Source organism: Dendronephthya gigantea, unplaced genomic scaffold (genome assembly GCF_004324835.1).
Source record: "Dendronephthya gigantea isolate DGI-Jeju-01 unplaced genomic scaffold, DenGig_1.0 000300F, whole genome shotgun sequence".
NCBI classification, from domain to species: Eukaryota; Metazoa; Cnidaria; class Anthozoa; order Malacalcyonacea; family Nephtheidae; genus Dendronephthya; species Dendronephthya gigantea.
Genome location: NW_021163310.1, coordinates 12,218 through 31,708, shown reverse-complemented (window position 1 = coordinate 31,708; position 19,491 = coordinate 12,218). Strand labels below are relative to the sequence as shown.

The 19,491-nt window shown below is 37.6% G+C and overlaps 2 protein-coding genes and 1 pseudogene across 2 annotated transcripts; 2 read left to right on the top strand and 1 right to left on the bottom strand.

The window, feature by feature from the left end:
- The first annotated feature begins 2,633 nt into the window (after positions 1 to 2,633).
- LOC114541655 lies at positions 2,634 to 3,726 on the top strand. The gene is made up of 4 exons (XM_028561450.1): positions 2,634 to 3,046; positions 3,172 to 3,327; positions 3,402 to 3,532; positions 3,677 to 3,726. Exons 1-4 carry the CDS (start codon positions 2,634 to 2,636, stop codon positions 3,724 to 3,726), a joined length of 750 nt encoding a protein of 249 aa, XP_028417251.1.
- Positions 3,727 to 3,748: 22 nt separating this feature from the next.
- Positions 3,749 to 4,858, top strand: LOC114541653. Its single transcript, XM_028561449.1, has one exon. The coding sequence runs from the start codon at positions 3,866 to 3,868 to the stop codon at positions 4,856 to 4,858; it is 993 nt and encodes a 330-aa protein (XP_028417250.1). The 5' UTR covers positions 3,749 to 3,865.
- Positions 4,859 to 5,166: 308 nt separating this feature from the next.
- On the bottom strand, positions 5,167 to 6,625 carry LOC114541652 (annotated as a pseudogene).
- Positions 6,626 to 19,491: the final 12,866 nt, after the last annotated feature.

Below are 19,491 nucleotides of genomic sequence, written 5' to 3'. Positions count from 1 at the left end.
CATATAGCGGCAAAATGACGTAACGCGTGATTCCCACGCGGGACGTCGAAAACTGTCGGATTTTTCCGAAGATGTGCGTGGTCTCCACGCAGGGTGAGAGTGTGACGTTATTAAACCGTAATTAAGTACACAGTAAGGATTTGCGAGGAAAATATTTGATTTGTCAGGTTATACACATCTAGTATGTCAACATTTTAATAGTATGTTTCTTTCCATAGTATTATGACTATTTATTTTAAAAGTTCGTTTGTTGGCGATGCTTCCCCACCGTTAGTCTGAATTATTTGCATTGGTTTATAAGGGAACAGGTTTTTTATTTTTGTTTGTGATTACATTTGTCTCTCTCCAGGCATGACCCGTACGCTTCTACTTCAACTTTAGGACAATGTTGATATGCGTCGGTTGCCAAATGCTTTCCGCAGGTCTCCAGCCATACTAGATTTTTTATCAGTATTTGCGCTTTCGGGCATCCAAAACACTCCAAATTGATGGAGGGAATGTTCAGGTTTGCGAGGAGATCCTTCTCGTATCAAACATATTGTTTACAAAAGGTAATTTGTGAGCGCTACGGTGTGCGCTACTCCCACGCGTAGTTATGAGTCCGTTGATGACTTTGTCCAAACGCGTTTATGCATACATTACTGGTAATAGGTTTTAATGACAGGACGAACCTGAACATGTTCGCCTCCAAACAAAGAGTAGCTTGCACATAAATATCGCACATCGAACAGAAATTGCCCGAGAAAACACAGCAATGGAGTGCTTACATGGAGTGCCTGCGACCGCAATCCCTACCAAGAGAGGAAAGTTTTGGGTTTGTAACAAGAACAACCCTAAATGTTGTGAATTATTTTGCCGTGAGCAAGTTCATTCGCTCTTTGATACGGCTATGATGATGCGGAGGGCGAATGGCGCGATTCATCCGCTGTGTGACACACACCAAAGGCCGACCAAGATGAAAGTTGTGAAGGATCTAAGTAAACGTAACTTTGGGAGACCGTTCTTTGTTTGCTGCGATCGTAAAAATCCGTGTAACTTTTGGCAATGGGGTAACAGATTTGAGCTCCCGAAACCGAAGTGTCAACACGGGGTAAACTGCTGTGTGGGGGTTAAACGCCGGAAATAGTTGTATTAAAACAGATATAGATTTGCGTTTTTAACATTTATTCATCTAACGATTAATTACAGCAATAAATTGTAATACATCAAAATCTCATTTCGTATCCCTTTTTGTTCGTTTGCCATGGATTCTTCAACAAACGCTCTATTAGTAAACCTTTTAAATCGCTTTCTTTATTTTACTATTCATCTTCAAACTTGCATTCGTTCAATCCCTATATGGCCTTATATGGCACTATTAGGCCAGATGGCCCGATTACTGACTGGGCGTCCCAACCCGCGAATATGGACAAATATTCCATTAAATATCTACGCGGTACTTTAATTTCGTAGTCCAGTGCATGCACACAAACTAAAATGTTAACCATCCCTTATGTACTTTCTTCGTTTCCCGCGAGGTAGAGGTTCTTCGTTTACGACTAGGCTGCACATGCTTTAATTTTGCAGTGCTTAAGTAAACATTAAAGTTTCTCTCCATCTCTTCTTGGCGCTCTAATAAATTTTCCAGACACTCCTCCATATTGAATTCCTTTGGTTCTTTACTCTGTCGAGGTACACATATTCCTATCTTACTCCACTTTAACCATTTCTTGCGTTCCTCTGTTTCCATACCGTGTACTTGGTCGAGATGATTTGCTAACCTTGCTAAATTTGTACTACCACAGCCAAACACAGGGCAGTTCCTACGCGTGCGACCCATATTTAGATGATTGCTCAAAAAATTCCTAATAATAATTGGCTCATTTTTTCGTGGGTCAGGAATTTTATTAGGCCCGTTTGGGCCCTATATGGCCTTATATGGCACTATAAGGCCGAATGCTGACTGGGCGTCCCAACCCGCGAATATGGACATATGTTCCATTAAACATCTACGGGAGCAAGTAAAACAGGAAATGCAGGAAGAACAAGCCAACATGACAAAATTCCCAACGTCTTCGCAAGCTCTACCAATACTAACACGAGAGGAAATGGTCCCCTACAAGCATTATGGGTAAGGAAAAATTGTTATCAAGTTAGACTACGGCACAATCTACCAGGCTGGGGATAATTTGGAAGAACAAAAGGGGGTATGGTGAATGCGAAAATGTATACATTTTTAGATATATATTGGTGTTATGGACAACGCGTTGCTTGGAGCATAAATGGACGACTTGCGCTTTAGACTAATTTCTTACCTCGGCGATAAAAAGGACATTTTCTGAAAGATCTTACTTAAATTAGTGCAAATGCAAAGTTTGGCTGCGAAATGTTGTAAAATACGGAAAATATAGCCACGCGAAGTTGGCAAATTTTGTACTGTTGAAAATGTTGAAAAATTGGCTACATATACAATAACAAAAACTAGTCGGGTCTGGTTGGTTGTCGATTTAAAGCCTATGTCTTCGTATTTTAAGACATTTTATTGTATTTTACTAAAACTCAATAGTCTAACCACCGTGTATGTGCTGTGCCATTCTCCACTTTCACAAATACCATAATGCTTTGCGCTTTGGGGGGACTGCGATGTAAACAAAATGGGGGACAGACAGGAAGTATCAATTGTAAACTCGTTAAAGACGTTCAAGGACGTTGCACAACTGTCCAAAACAAAATTAAAACATATCGCTAAAAGTTTGGACATTGACGTTGAAAAGTCGTTTGGAAAGAAAGCCATACTTAATCTTGTCTGTAATGGTTTAAACATATCAACTTCGTCTACGAGTTCGTCTGTGCCGTTGCCCCAACCTGCTGAAGACCAAAGCTTACCGTCGATAAGGCAGCTACAGAAACTAAAAAACTGGAGCAAGAGTCTCACTGGTTTACCGCAAGTTGTGGACGAGTCCATGGTAAAGACCTTTTTAGTTGGAGCGGGTTATACCAAAGCGGACGTCAAGAAATACAAAACCCTTCGTGCTTGGGAGCACAAACAAGGAGTTCACTCTTTAAAGTAAGTATTTACAACAACATATCTAGTGCACAATTCTTTGTCTGTAGCAGAAACATTTTTTCCTAAAAATTTATACCAATATAAATATTAATATATTTCCGTTTGGCTGTTTTGCTGTAAATTAGGGTTCATTCATTACCAGAGTATGAAAATATGTGGGTTTTAAGAGGTTGTTGCAACCCATCATTCTCCACCGATCCAGAAGAAATGAAGACGATGTATGTTGTCATGCACATGGAGACCAGCAAGCCATTATTTGCATATTGTACCTGCACAGTTGGGTAAGCTATTTTTGCAAATTTGGTGTGATGGTAGTAAGTGTGATGGTAGTAAATGTGTTTTTTCCATCATAAAGTTTGCGAGGTAATTGCAGCCATGTTGGTGCTTTGTTGTTTGTCTTGGCTGACATTATTGCAGAAGGAAAAGTGCAAATCCCTTCAGACCCTACTTGTACGGACTTACCTTGCTCATGGACAGAACCTAAAGGTAAAATAATCCTACATAATCTAACATGTCAGCACTGAAATAGAATACATATTTCTGCACATTTTTCTTTGTAGAATCATCTTAAGAATTTTTGCTATCAGCTGCCTGTGAATTATTATGGAATAATCTTTGCTCTTTTTCCAGGTGCCAAAGTAAAACCAGCAATGGTTGAAAATATAAATTTACAAAGCTAAAGTGGGAGAGCAACCACCTGAAAAGAAATTCCGACCATCTCCTGCAATAACAGAGGATTTGTACAAAAACAGTGATGAAAATCCCCTAACAAAGGAAGAACGAAAATCAAACTTGAGGCAGGCAATTCTAGAAGCAAATATGGGTAAACCAATGCCTCCCATAGTTTACCTGTTATCCAAGGTGGAAAATGATTCTGCCCAACCTGCATCTGAGTGTAATCTACCAGACGTTTATATTTGTGAGAATTATGATGCAAGTTTAGCTATTTGTTGTGATATTGAGGTACAGACTAGCTCATATGCAAATGCTGACAATAATGAAATTGAAGAAATCTTAGAGCATAATCTTGGTAATACAATTTGCTTGCAAGAAATTCGAGAAAAAGCAGAAAATGTTTTGAGTGAAATATGTGTAAGCCAAGAGGAAGTTGAGTCAATAGAACGGGAAACCAGAGGCCAGCACAACAATCCACTGTGGTTTACACACCGCATGCCAAGGATAACTGCATCAAAGTGTAAGCGGGCAATTCAAAAAGTGACTACAAGTCCCACTAAAGCATTGCGTGACATATTGGGCTACAACAAGCGCATCCAAACATCATACATGCAAGATGGAAAGGATTCAAAACACAAAATTATAGAAATGTATGAACAAAGAAACAATGTCAATGTCCAACCATGTGGATTTTTCATATCTGTCACCCATCCGTTTTTTGGTGCAACACCAGATGGTTTGGTTGGGGATGAGGGTACAATTGAAGTAAAAAAGATCCACCCACACACTGCAGAATCCTTACTGGATGCCCTCAAAAGGCAATGTATATTAAAGGAAACAGGTGATCAAGTCTCATTTAATAACAATCACCCCTACTATTACCAAATTCAACAACAGCTGTTTTGTTCAAGAAGGTTATGGGCTGATTTTGTTGCTTCAGATGGAAAGGCTATATTTGTTCTGAACACTGCTTACTGCCAGAAATTTTGGGAACAGCAACTACCCAGGCTTAGGAAATTTTATTATGACATTATTTTATTGGAGCTTGCATATCCTCGGGTTATGTTTGGACACAGTAGAATTGGTAAACTTGGAATTACATATGAATCTCTCAGCACTGTTGTAAGAGAGGAATAATTATTATACAAATACCATTGAATTATTAGGGCTGCCCCAAGGGTTTCTAAATGTAATGGAGTAATTTGATAGTACCACATATATATGTGCAGCACAATTTACAATAAGTTATTTACCCACTGGTAATATTAATGAAATGCATTAATAATTTATTTATCCATTAATGAAAACTTTAAATAGTTGAATTGTACATATAGTTTACTTATACTGTAATTTATTGTACAGACAAATAATATGTTAGGGAAATATATATCAAAGTATGATTCTGAAATATTTGATATTGAAAAGTTTTGTTTCCAATGCTCTATTCAATATTTAACTGTCAACCATTGTAGTATTGGGGACTGGAAATTAACTAAATAGGCACAAACAGTAAATATTTGCTCAGCTAAGTGTGTCATAGTCAAAGGTATTTCAGTTCGAAGAATACGATAAATCTTGATTCTCTGTATTGCCCTCTCCACATGTATTCGTACCACTCCTATATTTTCTGACCTTCTACTTCAACGGCCCTCATTTGTGAGCGGTCTTTCCCCTTAAAATCTGGGATGATAACTTTAACACCTGGAACACTTAAGACATCATCTATGTCAAATCCTCTATCAGCCATTATCTCATCCCCCTCTTTCATTGCATCTAGTAAGTCATTACAGTTTGATGTAATATGTTTGTCCGAAGTGCGCCCACCCCAAGCTCGAGAAACATAAACAACTGCTGCATGTGTGTCAATTCCAACTAAAAACTTGAATGTTGTGTGCCCTTTATAATTGGAATATATTTCTTTGCATGCTTGCAATGATGATGGCTTCTCTGTAAAAATTTCTGTACAATCAATGATAATCTTCACATTTGGAAAATTGGAAAAGTGCTTGGCCTTTCCTTCATCCAGGGATTCTGGCATTTGGCAGAGGTCTTTTAATTCAAAGTACATTAAATTGATCCAAGTAGTGAATATTTTGCTAATATTGCCTTCACTGAGCATAAAACGCGATGCCAAGTCAGTCAAGGTGAGTCCAAGTCTGAGGCGAATCAGAACCATAAAAAATTCCTCCTCAAGTGATAACTTGCTTGGGGCCCCTCTCTTTCTTTCTGTTACATTTACCTTGCGTAACAAATCAGATCCCCTCCAGTTTCTCTTGTTTACTAAAGCACACTCCAGGTACTGAAACAAAGCACTGAAAGAACCATAATTAGGAAATCCAGTCCAAAACTGAAAGCTAGAATCATCATGCTTCAATTGGGCTAAAATGAGGCATCGTGAGCGAAGATTTTTGTTTTCTTCTTCAAGTTTCTGTACTCTACTTTCTAAGTCATTGATATGCTTTAAGGTTTCTGAATCAAAGTTTAGGTTGTCTGGATAAGCCTGTGTTCTACAATAATCATGTGCTTTCAGAGGATGGCTCGAAGGAAGGCATACTCCCCGAACATTGTGCCTTCCAAAGTTATCATCTTGTGGATTAGCTTTAGGCCTCCCTTTTCGAGTGGGTACCTAAGTTAAAATATAAAGGATTTTAACAATTGCTGCACAGTGCGCAAACGTTGCACTGCATGAAAAACCGCGTATTCACAGGTGAATACGTGCGAATATGAGTTCGAATATGGTCCATATTCACACGTATTCACAGATATTCACTGTGAATATCCTCGGAATATTGGGGGTATTCCGATGTGAATACCTGTGAATAAAACACACCGCGTATTCTGACCTAGAATACCTTCGAATACTCTGTGAATATTTTTCAAGACCAAGTATTCACACTTCGGCATACAAAATGTGATTGTACGCATGAATACGGGATAATCAACGAGTTATATTGTGTAAATATTGCAGGAAATGCGTTTATATACCACGGAATAGGCAAAGATTGTTTCAGTTCAATGCCGGTGTCAACTGTCCAGATTTCTTCTCATCACGGTCACAAATTGAAATTGCACTTGATTTGTTTAGGCGACAGACAATAAAGAGAATAAATTTTACCAAACGCACGATGATTTTTATTTGATTAATTTTTTTGCTGCCGCAGGGATGTCGAGTATCGTATATCCTCAGTCGATGAGCGCTGAGTAGCCTCGTAAGTCGTAAAAAAGCTGTATAAAAAGAGAAATATCCATCAATTTCTTTAATTACCTGTGTAAAAGAAGTTATATATAAAAGAAATACTTTTATTTTTGCTTGGATACGTAAACACATGGGTAGAAAGTTGATGATTCTGTATCGTCAAAAGCATCCGTAATATATACAGTTCAGTGTTGGGAAATCGTAGGAAATTTCCTTTGGGAAATTTCCTCTTCGACATGTTAGTGACAATTTTTGCGCCAAGGAATTGCGGCGAAATTGCGAATAAATGGCGAAATTCGGAGGTCGTATAACAATAACAAATAAATGTCTTTTTAAAAATGTTCCTCGCAAAAGTTGTGCAGTTCCCTGGACAGTTGTCCACTTGTCCAGTTTACAAAACGATAACATGGCACAAATGTCAATTGGTTTCAACCAGGGCGCTTATATATCAATGCGTGGTTTCAACAGAAGTTCAAGCTGTTCAACTTTGAATTGTTAAAGATGTTCGCGATGCCCCAAAATAATTCTTGTGGCGGCGCTAAAATCAGGTAAGTTATTTAATAATAACAAGAGTTATGTCATACTATAGTCCTGAAACAACACAACACAACAACAATAGTGCGAGGCCAACGCTTTTACGGCTGGGCTCATCACTTTTTTTGTTTTTATTAATATAAATAGATTACGATTGTGTTTATTGTAGCTAATTTGTACACAGCTAACTGTACCTGCTTGTAAATAAATAAATTGTATGATGGTTTTCATCAATCCTACCTCCATCACACACTAATTATAGTAGGTACAAATGTTTGCCATTTCAAAGCCATACTCAACACAAACAAAATTTAAAAGTTTGCCAATACTGGAAAAAAATGAAAAGGGACATTACTTTCTTACCTACCACAAATATTCAGAAAGCTGCTGTAATCATAACTTTAACATAACATAACCCTTAGATAGACGTTTCAAGATGCATTGAAATGAGGTGCATTGGTGCATTTCATGAGGGTTTTTTATATTTTAGGCAAAATTTATATATTATAGATATATATTGTTATATAATTGTCACAGAATAGCTAATGATTGATTGCCAAAAGATTGAAATCTTAACAATCAGCTGCCCAAAGACAGAAATCTTAACAGCTTAGAAATCAAAGCCAGACTGTGTTTTTTTAGTTATATATAATACATATTTTTTAACAAAATAATGGCCTATATTTTTCCTTTTAGCATATATGAATTATATTTACACTAATATTTACCACAGAATAGCTATTGAACTGGTTGCCAAAAGATAGGAATCTTAACAACCAGCTGCCCAAAGACAGAAATCTTAACAGCTTAGAAGTTCATGCTAGACTGTGTTTTTAAGTGAAGCCTTTTAACATTGCCCTCATCACTGAGACTGTTTACTGATTTATTTGCAATTACTTTTCCGTACATAAATTATAATCACAATACTTAAAGAATATACCATTAAAGTGTAGATGAGTTTACTACAGCTTCTCGATGTTTGCATACTAGGAGTAGCTATGTGTATATAAGCTTTAAGTTCATGGAAGAATTTGTTTCCATTTTTACCTAATTGATTAGCTTCCAAATTATATGAATGGTGTGTACATTGTACATTGTACATATACATTCTCCTAGGAATATTATAATTATTACTGCATAAATTCTATGCACAACAATAAAAACAAATGGCCATGCATTCAACATCAGCTTTTACCATTATCATTAACCTTTCGGATAATAATCTATTATAGCTTAAGAAAGTTTAATATGTATTTTGTTCAATAATTGCTTTAAGGTGGTTTTAATTGTTTTTAGCCATCAGGGGTTGCAAGATTGAGAAAATTCCCAAAAGAGTTGGCCTTAACTTTGCTAAAGATGAAGAGGATTTTTCACCCTGTGAAAGAAGTTCCTGATTCATTATCTGCTCACCTATAGTTTTTAATATCTTACCAAGTGAAAAAATCACTTGCTTTGCTCAACAATTTACTATTAAGTATAATTTCTGACATACTCCAGGAGCAATGTTGGATTGATATATACTAAAATAACATTGCTTATAAATTAACAATCAGCTGATGAAAGATTGAAAATCATAACAGCTTAGTAGAAGTTCATGATAGGCTGTGTTTTTGCTACATATTTTTGAACAATTTGTGATGTTCCAATAATATTTTATAAAATGTGAAATGTTGTAACCCATCACATGTACATGATCTGTTAAGGACTGTATAAAATTTAAATAATTGACTGAAATCTTAGTATTGCATTTGATCAACCTTGATAAAACACATTAACTGTGGATAAACCTACCATTGCAATGTGTATGACTGCTATTCAAATTAACATGGCAACCTAAAGATTATGCATGTTTGTTCATATTGATATTTTCCTTAATGGACAGAATTGAGGGACAATAAATGCCTAAACATTCGCACAGGCTGCGAACGCATAACCCATTAACCTCTTATCACCAGGTAATTTGTTAATAAAATGTTGAGATTACTCCCAACATGGTCATAGGGTATAGTCTATAGGCCGGCTATTGAATTCAACTGCGCGATATTTAGTCACTCACCGAAGAGCAGGGGCGGATCTAGACCGGTGCATCCGATGCGAATGCATCGGTCAGATTTCTCAAACCTTCTGAAAATATAAAACTTTCAAACTATAGCGAAACTAAATGATAGGTGCGCCAAAATAGTTTTAAATAATATTTAAATCTTTTTGCGAGAAAAAATCGGCGAATAGCCTGCTTTGACTGCTTTTTAACAACGCCTACTCTTTGGGCAGTAGCTGCCGCCGTCAAAAAATCGCATAATAACATAAAAGCGTTTGAAATGTCGCGCCAAGAATATCTGGGGAAATCTGACGCGGGATATATCCAGTGGATATATCTCATAATATATATGCATAAATATGTATAGAGGTCAGTGAGCTATCTGTGGTTCACGTCACAGTGGCTAGCGATGCATCGGTTGATGCACCGGTGCATCGCTAGCCAGCCACTGTGACATCACAAATCTATTGTTTTGGGGCCGTTTTTAAGCTGCTGACCGGTGCATCTCGCCAAAAATTTGAGACCGTGGGCACACGCACCGGTGCATCTCAGCCACTGTGACGTCGTATTTTGTTCATTGCCATGCTGTATCATGGCGGCAAGTGAAGATATGCAAATGTTGATGCAAATGTCGATGCAAATGAGTGCGATCTTTGCTCTTTGCTTGAACACAATAAGCTGTCCGATATTGAGGCAGTACCGGCGTGGTGCTGAAATGAAAGTTTCCACTCCCCTGTCGAAATCGAAGGTTTCGAATCCCTTTAAAGTTGGCAAAGTTGAAAGAGATATTGCCAGTGAATTATATTCCGAAGCATATCACCGAAACGTGACAGCGTGGGTAACACCGAGCTCTAGAGTGAGTCTAAAGTGAGTATTTGTTTACATTACTGTCAGTATACTTGGGTAGTTTGGTTATTTTGGTATCCTAGTATTATTGACTATTTATTGCAGTAATGATAATAAGTAAAGAATAATATTCTAATTTTGCCAACATTGGCCTAACAATAGCTTTATATTATATAGTATTAACTATTGTCTATTAACTATTAAGCTGTATGTAGTTGTATATATATTATATTGTTGTATATATGATATGATTCATATTCTGATATATGTAGAGGGCAGTCAACAGTGTGGCATATTTTTAGTTCTAGGCACAGCCACAGGCTTGCAGCTGCTCAAATCTAGTTACATTAGATATTACTCAAAAGCATTAAATAAACAAAAATATATACTATGATTAAATATATATTGCTGTTAATTATAACAACTAACACTCTATTTATTATCAATATTAAATTCATATTAATGTTTTGCAATAGAATTATATCATGGTAAGAACCCAGAAGGTTGTAGCAATATTGACATTTGACAATAGTTGACTTGTCCTTAGTACACGGTGATTATAAATTTACTGTCAAGGACCATACAGTATATAAATGAACATTAGAACAACTTATGTCCTTTAGGTAATATTATTAAACTTATGCCTTTTTAAAACAATATCATAATTACTGTAGAAGGTTTATGTTCAAACTATTATATGTGTTTTTGATCTTGTTAATAATTAAAAAATATTGCAGATAATTTAAATTGTGCATGTTCCTTAAATGATCTTAATCCTTAGAATTTTATGATGGCGTATAATATATAATGCATTTTTATGCATTTAGGACCAAAGGCAATGGAACTTGTCTATATAGGGCTTGTTCCAAGTTACTTTGTGGCAAAGAGGATCTTTGTTATTTATGGAGAGACCTCACCAGCATTGGAGAGACCTTACTAGCACTGAGCTCTTTAATAAACAGGAGTTTTATGCATTGTTTTAGTAAAAAATTGTTATTCCAAATGTTGTTGGGTGCTTTTTGAAAGTGAGATGATTGGCAATGTTGCAAGGTTGAAGATTTTTTATTTATAACAGTTGAAGTGAGTCTGTAATTGGAATTGTGGAATGTAAATTGTTATGGTTTGAAAATTATAATTTTAATATGGTACGAATCTGTTTGTTTGTTTATTTTGCAAAACCTTGGTGCAATGTGGATATGTGTGGAATGCTATGGCCAGAATGAATGCCCGTTATTGCCATTCCGGACAAGTCCCTTTCGTTTGTTTTTTGTTCAAAACTGTAGTTATGTCTCATCACGCTCCAAGCATACCTCGTGGTAATGAGTGGAGATTGTGTTAGGTGAACTCGTGATTCGTGGTTGTCGCTGAGATCGGTGGTGATGAAATCCAGATAAGAGCATGCTGTTTGTCCGTGTGTGGTTGACTGTTTGTGCGAAATAACAGTGGTTTTTTTCTTCATTTTATTCGTGTATTTTTTGCAAACTATTCGCTCAAAACGCAGGAAATCGCATTTGCGGGGTCCTAGATTTCAAAATTTCCCGGGGGAGAATGCCCCCGGACCCCCCTATTTATGCGAGACTCAGGACGATGCACCGGTCAGAGAATATGCTCGATCCGCCCCTGCCGAAGAGGTCCCTTACGCACAAACAGTATATGCGTTTTCGGTTTTGAACAATAAAAAATCCTTCAAATACGGTTAATATTCGTTATCATTTTACACTTATTAGCGAACATAAGGTGCTGTGGAAATCGCGCCATGCAATCTCATTTCTATTTCGCGCATTTTCTTCATCAGACTTCGTGGGAATCGTAGCATACAAATACTCGCCGGCATGCTCTTTAACTGCGACCAGAGTTTCCAGACTTTACCAAGCCCTTGGCATCCTTCACTCTCTTCCCTTATTTATAAGCGCCAAAAAGATTTCTTACAGCCACAAACGCACGATCTCCTCGTTCAATGTTTATTAAACTCGAAAGCGCGCTTTTTGGTTTTTGCGCCAATTATTTAATAAAATTCCACTTCAATTTTTCAGCATTCAAAATAAAGTTTAAAAATGTCAGCTGATGAATTTATTTGAGGAAACACGGATTAAGTGAGAAGTGAGATATTCCAAGTGTGAATATTGGTCAGAATACGCGGCATATTCACGGCGTATTCACACTTAGAATACTGAAGAATACGATGCCGTATTCACACTAATATTCCATGTCGGAATACGCTTGCAATATGTGTTTTATTCACACCCGTATTCACATGTGAATACCTTGGAATACGGCGCTTTTCATGCAGTGTGAATGTTACCGAACAGGTTTATGAATTATTAAAATTCACAACTGGTTTTTAAAAAGCGTATCTGATTCGTCTATGAATAAAAAGATGCCAATCAAACCTTTGAGGAAAAGATAAATCAGAAGGAAGTTTAGACAGGCTTACCGGCATTCTTCGTTGCCTCTTCAGCTTCGGTTCTGTAATAACTTCCAATGCTGTATCTTTGGTGACACTGTTGTTCGTGGTCCTTGGAGTTGTTTGTGCCAAGTGAGAGTATTCAAAAATCGAAGGAATAAAATTTCGACTGGTTCTTTCATCTGACTTGACGCCGTCAGCGAAATGAGAAGAACACAGTCGTGTGTTTTCAGAAGGGTCAAAATCACGCCTAATTCTAGCCAGCCAGCTCTTTCTCCTAGTTTTCTCTTTCGGAATTCTGTAGAATTGTAGTTCAGGGTTTTTCGTTCGGTTATTTGAACATCCAGGAGCACAACAATAGTCTTTTTTACCCATTATTAACAATGTAAAATTGTAAACAAATGGTACAAAGGAAATATTTTTTAAATAACCCCCCAAAGCGCAAAGCATTATGGTATTTGTGAAAGAGGAGAATACTGCAAATCCACTGGAAAATGCTATAACCATGCAACTATTTCCTTTTTAGATTGGACCTCAGTAATGTACATGTACAAAGGTTGGTTTCATTTTTAGCTCGCCTGCACTTTAGTGCAAGAGAGCTATTGCTATAGTCTTGGCGTCCGCGTCCCCGTCCCCGTCCCCGTCCCCGTCCCCGTCCCCGTCCCCGTCCCCGTCCCCGTCCCCGTCCCCGTCCCCGTCCCGTCCCCGTCCCCGTCCCCGTCCCCGTCCCGTCCCGTCCCCGTCCCCGTCCCCGTCCCCGTCCCGTCCCCGTCCCCGTCCCGTCCCGTCCCCGCGTCCCCGTCCCCGTCCCCGTCCCCGTCCCCCCGTCCCCGTCCCCGTCCCCGTCCCCGTCCCGTCCCCGTCCCCGTCCCCGTCCCCGTCCCCGTCCCCGTCCCCGTCCCCGTCCCCGTCCCCGTCCCCGTCCCCGTCCCCGTCCCCGTCCCCGTCCCCGTCCCCGTCCCCGTCCCCGTCCCGTCCCCGTCCCCGTCCCCGTCCCCGTCCCCGTCCCCGTCCCCGTCCCCGTCCCCGTCCCCGTCCCCGTCCCCGTCCCCGTCCCCGTCCCCGTCCCGTCCCCGTCCCGTCCCCGTCCCCGTCCCCGTCCCCGTCCCCGTCCCCGTCCCCGTCCCCGTCCCCGTCCCGTCCCCGTCTCCGTCCCCGTCCCCGTCCCCGTCCCCGTCCCCGTCCCCGTCACTGTCCCCGTCCGCGTCCACACTACATGATAAGTAGAATGTTGAGATGCCACTTTTATTTTCCCATTATTTTCAACTTATCTACTTAAGGAGTCTATTTGTTGCAAAAGAACCGTTTACCAGGGGGGAGTGAACATTATACAACAAAATATAATGATAAGGTCAATGTTAACATGCTATATTTTTTCTATACTTTGGCTTTACATCAGAGGAATCATTATCAATATAAGACATCAATATGCATTGTGACTATTTAGTGCCATTTGGTACGCATTTATACAATAATAAAGAGAGTTTTGTTCAAAATTATCAAATGATAAGGTGAATGTTAAGCTAATTAGCATAATGATAAGGACAATGTTAAGATGTTATATTTTTTAAATATTATAGCTTTGCATTGGAAGATTCTTTATAAATATAGCTCATCGATATGTCTTGTGACTATATGGTGACATTTAGTACACATTTACACAAAAATAATGGGAATTTTGTTCAAAATTATCAAATGATAAGGTGAATGTTAAGCTAATTAGCATAATGATAAGGTCAATGTTAAGATGCTATATTTTTTAAATATTATGGCTTTACATCAGAGGAATCATCATAAATATAAGTCATTGATATGCATTGTGACTATTCAGTGCCATTTGGTACACATTTATACAATAATAAAGAGAGCTTTGCTCAAAATTATCAAATGATAAGGCAAATGTTAAGCTTATTAGCATCATGATAAGGTCAATGTTAGAGTTATCCAGAGTTATCACGCTCATTACGATTTTCAGGGCTATTGTGTAGCCCTGTCTTTTTTAATTCAAAGTTGTAGCTGAATCATATTTAACGAAAGTATTTGTACAACCCTAAGCCAAATGAGAAACTTTCAAATATTTTCACCTGTATGCTACCATATGTTTGTATTGTACATGTACAATTATAAATTATGAGATTGTGTTGTGACATGCCGTATCAAAATTCAATCGCTTAATATAGAAATCATTCAGGGAGTGAATATATATAAAACATAGTCCAACGTTAAAGTTTAAAGAATATTGTCAGATAATTCGCAATTACAAGCTTTAGCACATAAGTATTTATAAGTAGAAAGCCGATAGGCTCGGAATGCAAAGGCAAATGGCAACGCATGTGACATATATTTGCATATTATTTATGTAGATACACATGCAAATATATTATTAAAGCCAGTTAAATTGCAGACAGGGCCCTATAAGATTTATGTACATACCTTTTCGTTGTTTGATGCATAATCCTTTTTTGTGTAGATATAAAAATCCAATCTTCTCTTTTTCATAAAGCTAGGCGCACACACGACGATTTTAGTCGGCCGATTCCTGTCTAGATTGTCTAGATGGATGTTTTCATCAAAATGTGGCGACTGGCAATCTATACTTGGTCAGATTAGACCAAGTAGACTCGCGTACACGCGCGAGGCGCGAGCGCCGCGAGAAGGAAAACATGTCTGGGCAAGGGCTGCCTATATGTCTAAACCTGAATGGACCAACTACCGTAAAATCGTTGTGTGTGCGCCCGGCTTAAAGCAGGGACTTTTGCCTGGTCCGTTAACTTACCTGTTGATATCACGTGCGCGGATTGCGAGAAACGGAAGAAATATTGGTCACAAAAAAACTAATGTAATTCCGGCCAGTTTTGGCCAGTATTCTGAGGTCACAACTAATATCTGAAGTTTGTGCTTAATATTACCTCCAACGCGGATTTTAGGCCTTAATTGTAATAAAAAGATCGGTAATTTGTGCTTCATACAGATACCTTTCATACAGAGTTTAGCCTTATTCTAGACAAACAGTGCAGGCGAGCGTTAGGTGATTTCAGCACCTCTCTGGTGATGAACTTAACGTTATTTATTTTAGCTTGTACGTTTTTGGCACAGTATTACAGGCTACAATTATCTTGATATGGGCATTGTGTTGATTTTATATTTATATTTTATATAATGTGTATCCAGTTAACTGTTAAAGATATCCCAGGATGTAAAATAGAAAATATTGACAGAGCTACAAAAAAAGAACTTCAGTTTTGGCTTCGATGCAGAGGACTTAAATTTAAATGCTCAGAAACCAAGGCAGAACTGCTATCAAGGTCATACAGCAAATATTTTGCAGCACATAATGGAGATTATTGTCTATTTATGCAATATCATTACTGACGTTAAATCTTAACGTTTGTTTCAACATATAGAGTGAGAAACAACCTTACTGTTGACCATGAACTGGTTGATCCTGATCCAGGAAAATGTTACAGCAAGAAGATCAAGGCAGAATGTCCAGCAGGTAGTATAGAGCAAGAAGCTAACTGCGATGTCAATGAGGAAGCAAGCACAGCTAGCACAGTAGATTAACAGAAATGGACAAGCTCAACAGACATCCTGCCAAAGAAGTTCTCGTTCTGTAACATCCGGGCATACACACAAAAAAGTGCAAAAGAAGGCAAAACCACAGAAAAGCCAATCAGAAAAGGGTATAAATTATTCTTTGAAAACTATGTTTTTGATGTAGTTGAGGTAAATGTGAGTAGCTGCAGTATAAAGGGAAAGTGTTATCGATCTCAAAAAAAATCACAAGCCCCTCATAACATGAGTCTTAATCTGTCTAGTGATGGTCATATTGTCAATGCAAAATGTAATTGTGTTGCTGGAGCAAGTGGTTTCTGTTGACATGTCATGGCATTATTATATCTTATTGATGATATTCTAAAATTAAACTTAGAAAACTTTCCTAGAGTGGGTTCATGCACTGATAATCCCCAGCAATGGCATAAACCAAGAACACTAGGCATTAAAGCTGAACCTGTTATGGGCATTAATATCATAGACCCTAAGCATGAGAAGAAAAGATTTTAAGGAATACAGAGTACCCTTTTTGAAGCCAGGCAAGGTTCCACACAAAATAGTTGTGGTGCAAACAGTTTAAATGAAAAGATCAAACAACACTTTCCCAACTTGGATTTGCAAAAGTATTTTCTGATACTGAACCTACAGTTCAGACAAAACTTAACACCAAGGTACCCCTAGGGAGTGTATTAAGCTACCAGCTCTCTCTTACAGAAGGTAACATTGAAATATTTACAAATATTCCAGCAGTGTCACGCCCATTAACAATTTTTAATACATTTCCCGACTTACCATATTTTCAGTATCAATTTGTTTCCTATTATGGACCACTGCAAGCAGAAGAAGAGAGGTTTATTCATGAAATACTACCCATAGTAAATCCAGCAGTGGTTGAGGGGGAAACCCAGGGGCAAAAGGATAATGCAAAGTGGTTTGAAATGAGAAGTAATAGGATTAGTAGTAGCAATTTTGGGCGAGCATGTAAGCGTAAGGATAATATGTCGCAAGAGAATTTTGTCAGAGAATTAGTGAATGAAAAGGATATTTCTCATGTTCCTGCTGTGAAGAATGGTATTGATAATGAGAGTAATGCTGCAAGTACATAGGCAAATTATATGCAACCCTTACAAATTTTGAATTGTGGTGTAGTAATAAGTCCCCAAATGCCCTGGTTATGTTCTTCACCTGACAGAAAGGTAATTGATAGGGATTTTGGGTTTGGCTTAGTTGAAATTAAGTGTCCATATACTTTAAAAAATCTGAGAGCAGAAGATGCATGTAAGGATCCAAGTTTTTATTGTGAAATAGTTCATGGGAAACCTAGATTAAAACGCAAACATGACTATTATTATCAAATCCAAGGCCAACTTGGAATTTATGGTCTTGCATGGTGTGATTTTGTAGTGTTTTTCCAGAAAGGCATAATAATAGAGAGGATTAAATTTGACAATGAATTTTGGAATAAAATGATTGCAGAGTTAACTGTTTTTTATCATGTACATATGTTACATTATTTATTGAAATATTGATTGTTAAAATGATATAAATCTGTACATAGGACATTAATGCACTTCTCATTAGAATTCCTATCTTAACAAAAACAACAGCTAATTAGTGTACATACAGTACTTGAAGTGTTGAGCAAAAGTGCAAAACTAGTATACCCCCAAATTTTGAGATATAGGTTTTCTTATTTAATGCAGGATTTCAATAAGATGTGCATATTTGTGAATTCTACGTTATCTTATCATTATATCTTAATTATCATTCAAATCTGTTAATTTAATATAATTTAATATAATTTAATTTAAATTGAATGAAATTGTAAAATTTGAATAAATAATATTAATGTATCCATGTCTAAGAGACCGATTTATTTCCTTCACATTTGCATATTTTTTTAACCCATTGAGCTGCATTGCACCCTGATGCACCCTACTTTTACTATTTACTCTGTCTAATGCAGGATGATTTTACTCATCATGGGACAAGTGCTGGAGCTTAATGGGTTAGTGATATTGTAATTCTCACCTCACAGAAGTGTGTAAACTCTAAAGTGAGAATGTATTTGCTTCTGAAACGTCTTCCACATTGAAGTATATAAAAACCTCGGGAACCAGGATGGTACAAAGTTACGAACTATTATCTTTATTTTAAGAAATTATTGGGTTTTGAAACAAAGTAAGCAATGCACATACTGTCCATAACTGATTTACAGTTCCAGCCAAAGTTAAAGGTTTAGAACTATCGAAAATATGGAATTTTTTTATTTTACTTATGGCTCTTTCAACGTGAATTCTTTTATTTGCTATTTGCTGGGTTGTTGCAACATCAACAGCGGACATTTGTTCTTGCTTGCGCAAAAATGGTGGGATGTCAAGTTTTAGACCATAGTTGTCAAGAATGTCTTGAATGTCAAAACCTTTGTCTGCCATTAGGTCTCATTATGGTCAAATGGTAAGTTCAGAAACCCACTACGCTCTGTCAATTCACGATCAGAAATCGAGCCAGTGTATAATTGAGAAACAAATGTAATGTGACCACTTGGAGAGATACCAACTAAACCCTTGAGAGTGTTAGTACTTTTGTAGTTCGAATATGTTTGGGATTGTAACACAAGTAAGGATGGAATTTCTACCTTGATTTCGGTGGCATCGATTATGACTCTGGTGTTTGGAAATTGATCTTTGAAAGATAAGGGCATAGCCTGGCATATGGTTTCCTTACTGGACCAGATATTCAATGAGCCAAGCTTTAGTTAAAGAAAATTGGCCCAAGAAATAATAATGTTACTGATACAGCTGACTGAGACATCAAAACGTTGTGCTAAATCCATTTCAAACATGCTAGCTCTCACCCGACATAAAAACAAAAAGAACTGATTTTGAGGACTGATCTTTCGAGGTCTACCTTGTTTCAAAAAGTCCTTCAATTTCTCTTCGTCTTTAGCCTCATTCCTAACGAATACTACATTCTCCCCGTTTGGACCAGGATTCAGAAAATCTAGAACACTTTCAAATACTTTTTTGTTTGGAAATCCTGTGTAAAATGTAAAGCATTTACTTGATATTCTGTCAACTGAAAATTTTATGCCCTCCAATTTTGCCTCAAATTCTGAACTTTGTTGTTGCATAGTTGTTCTCAACTGCTTGTTTCTAACATGTAGAGATTGACAGATTTACACCAATTTGGTACAT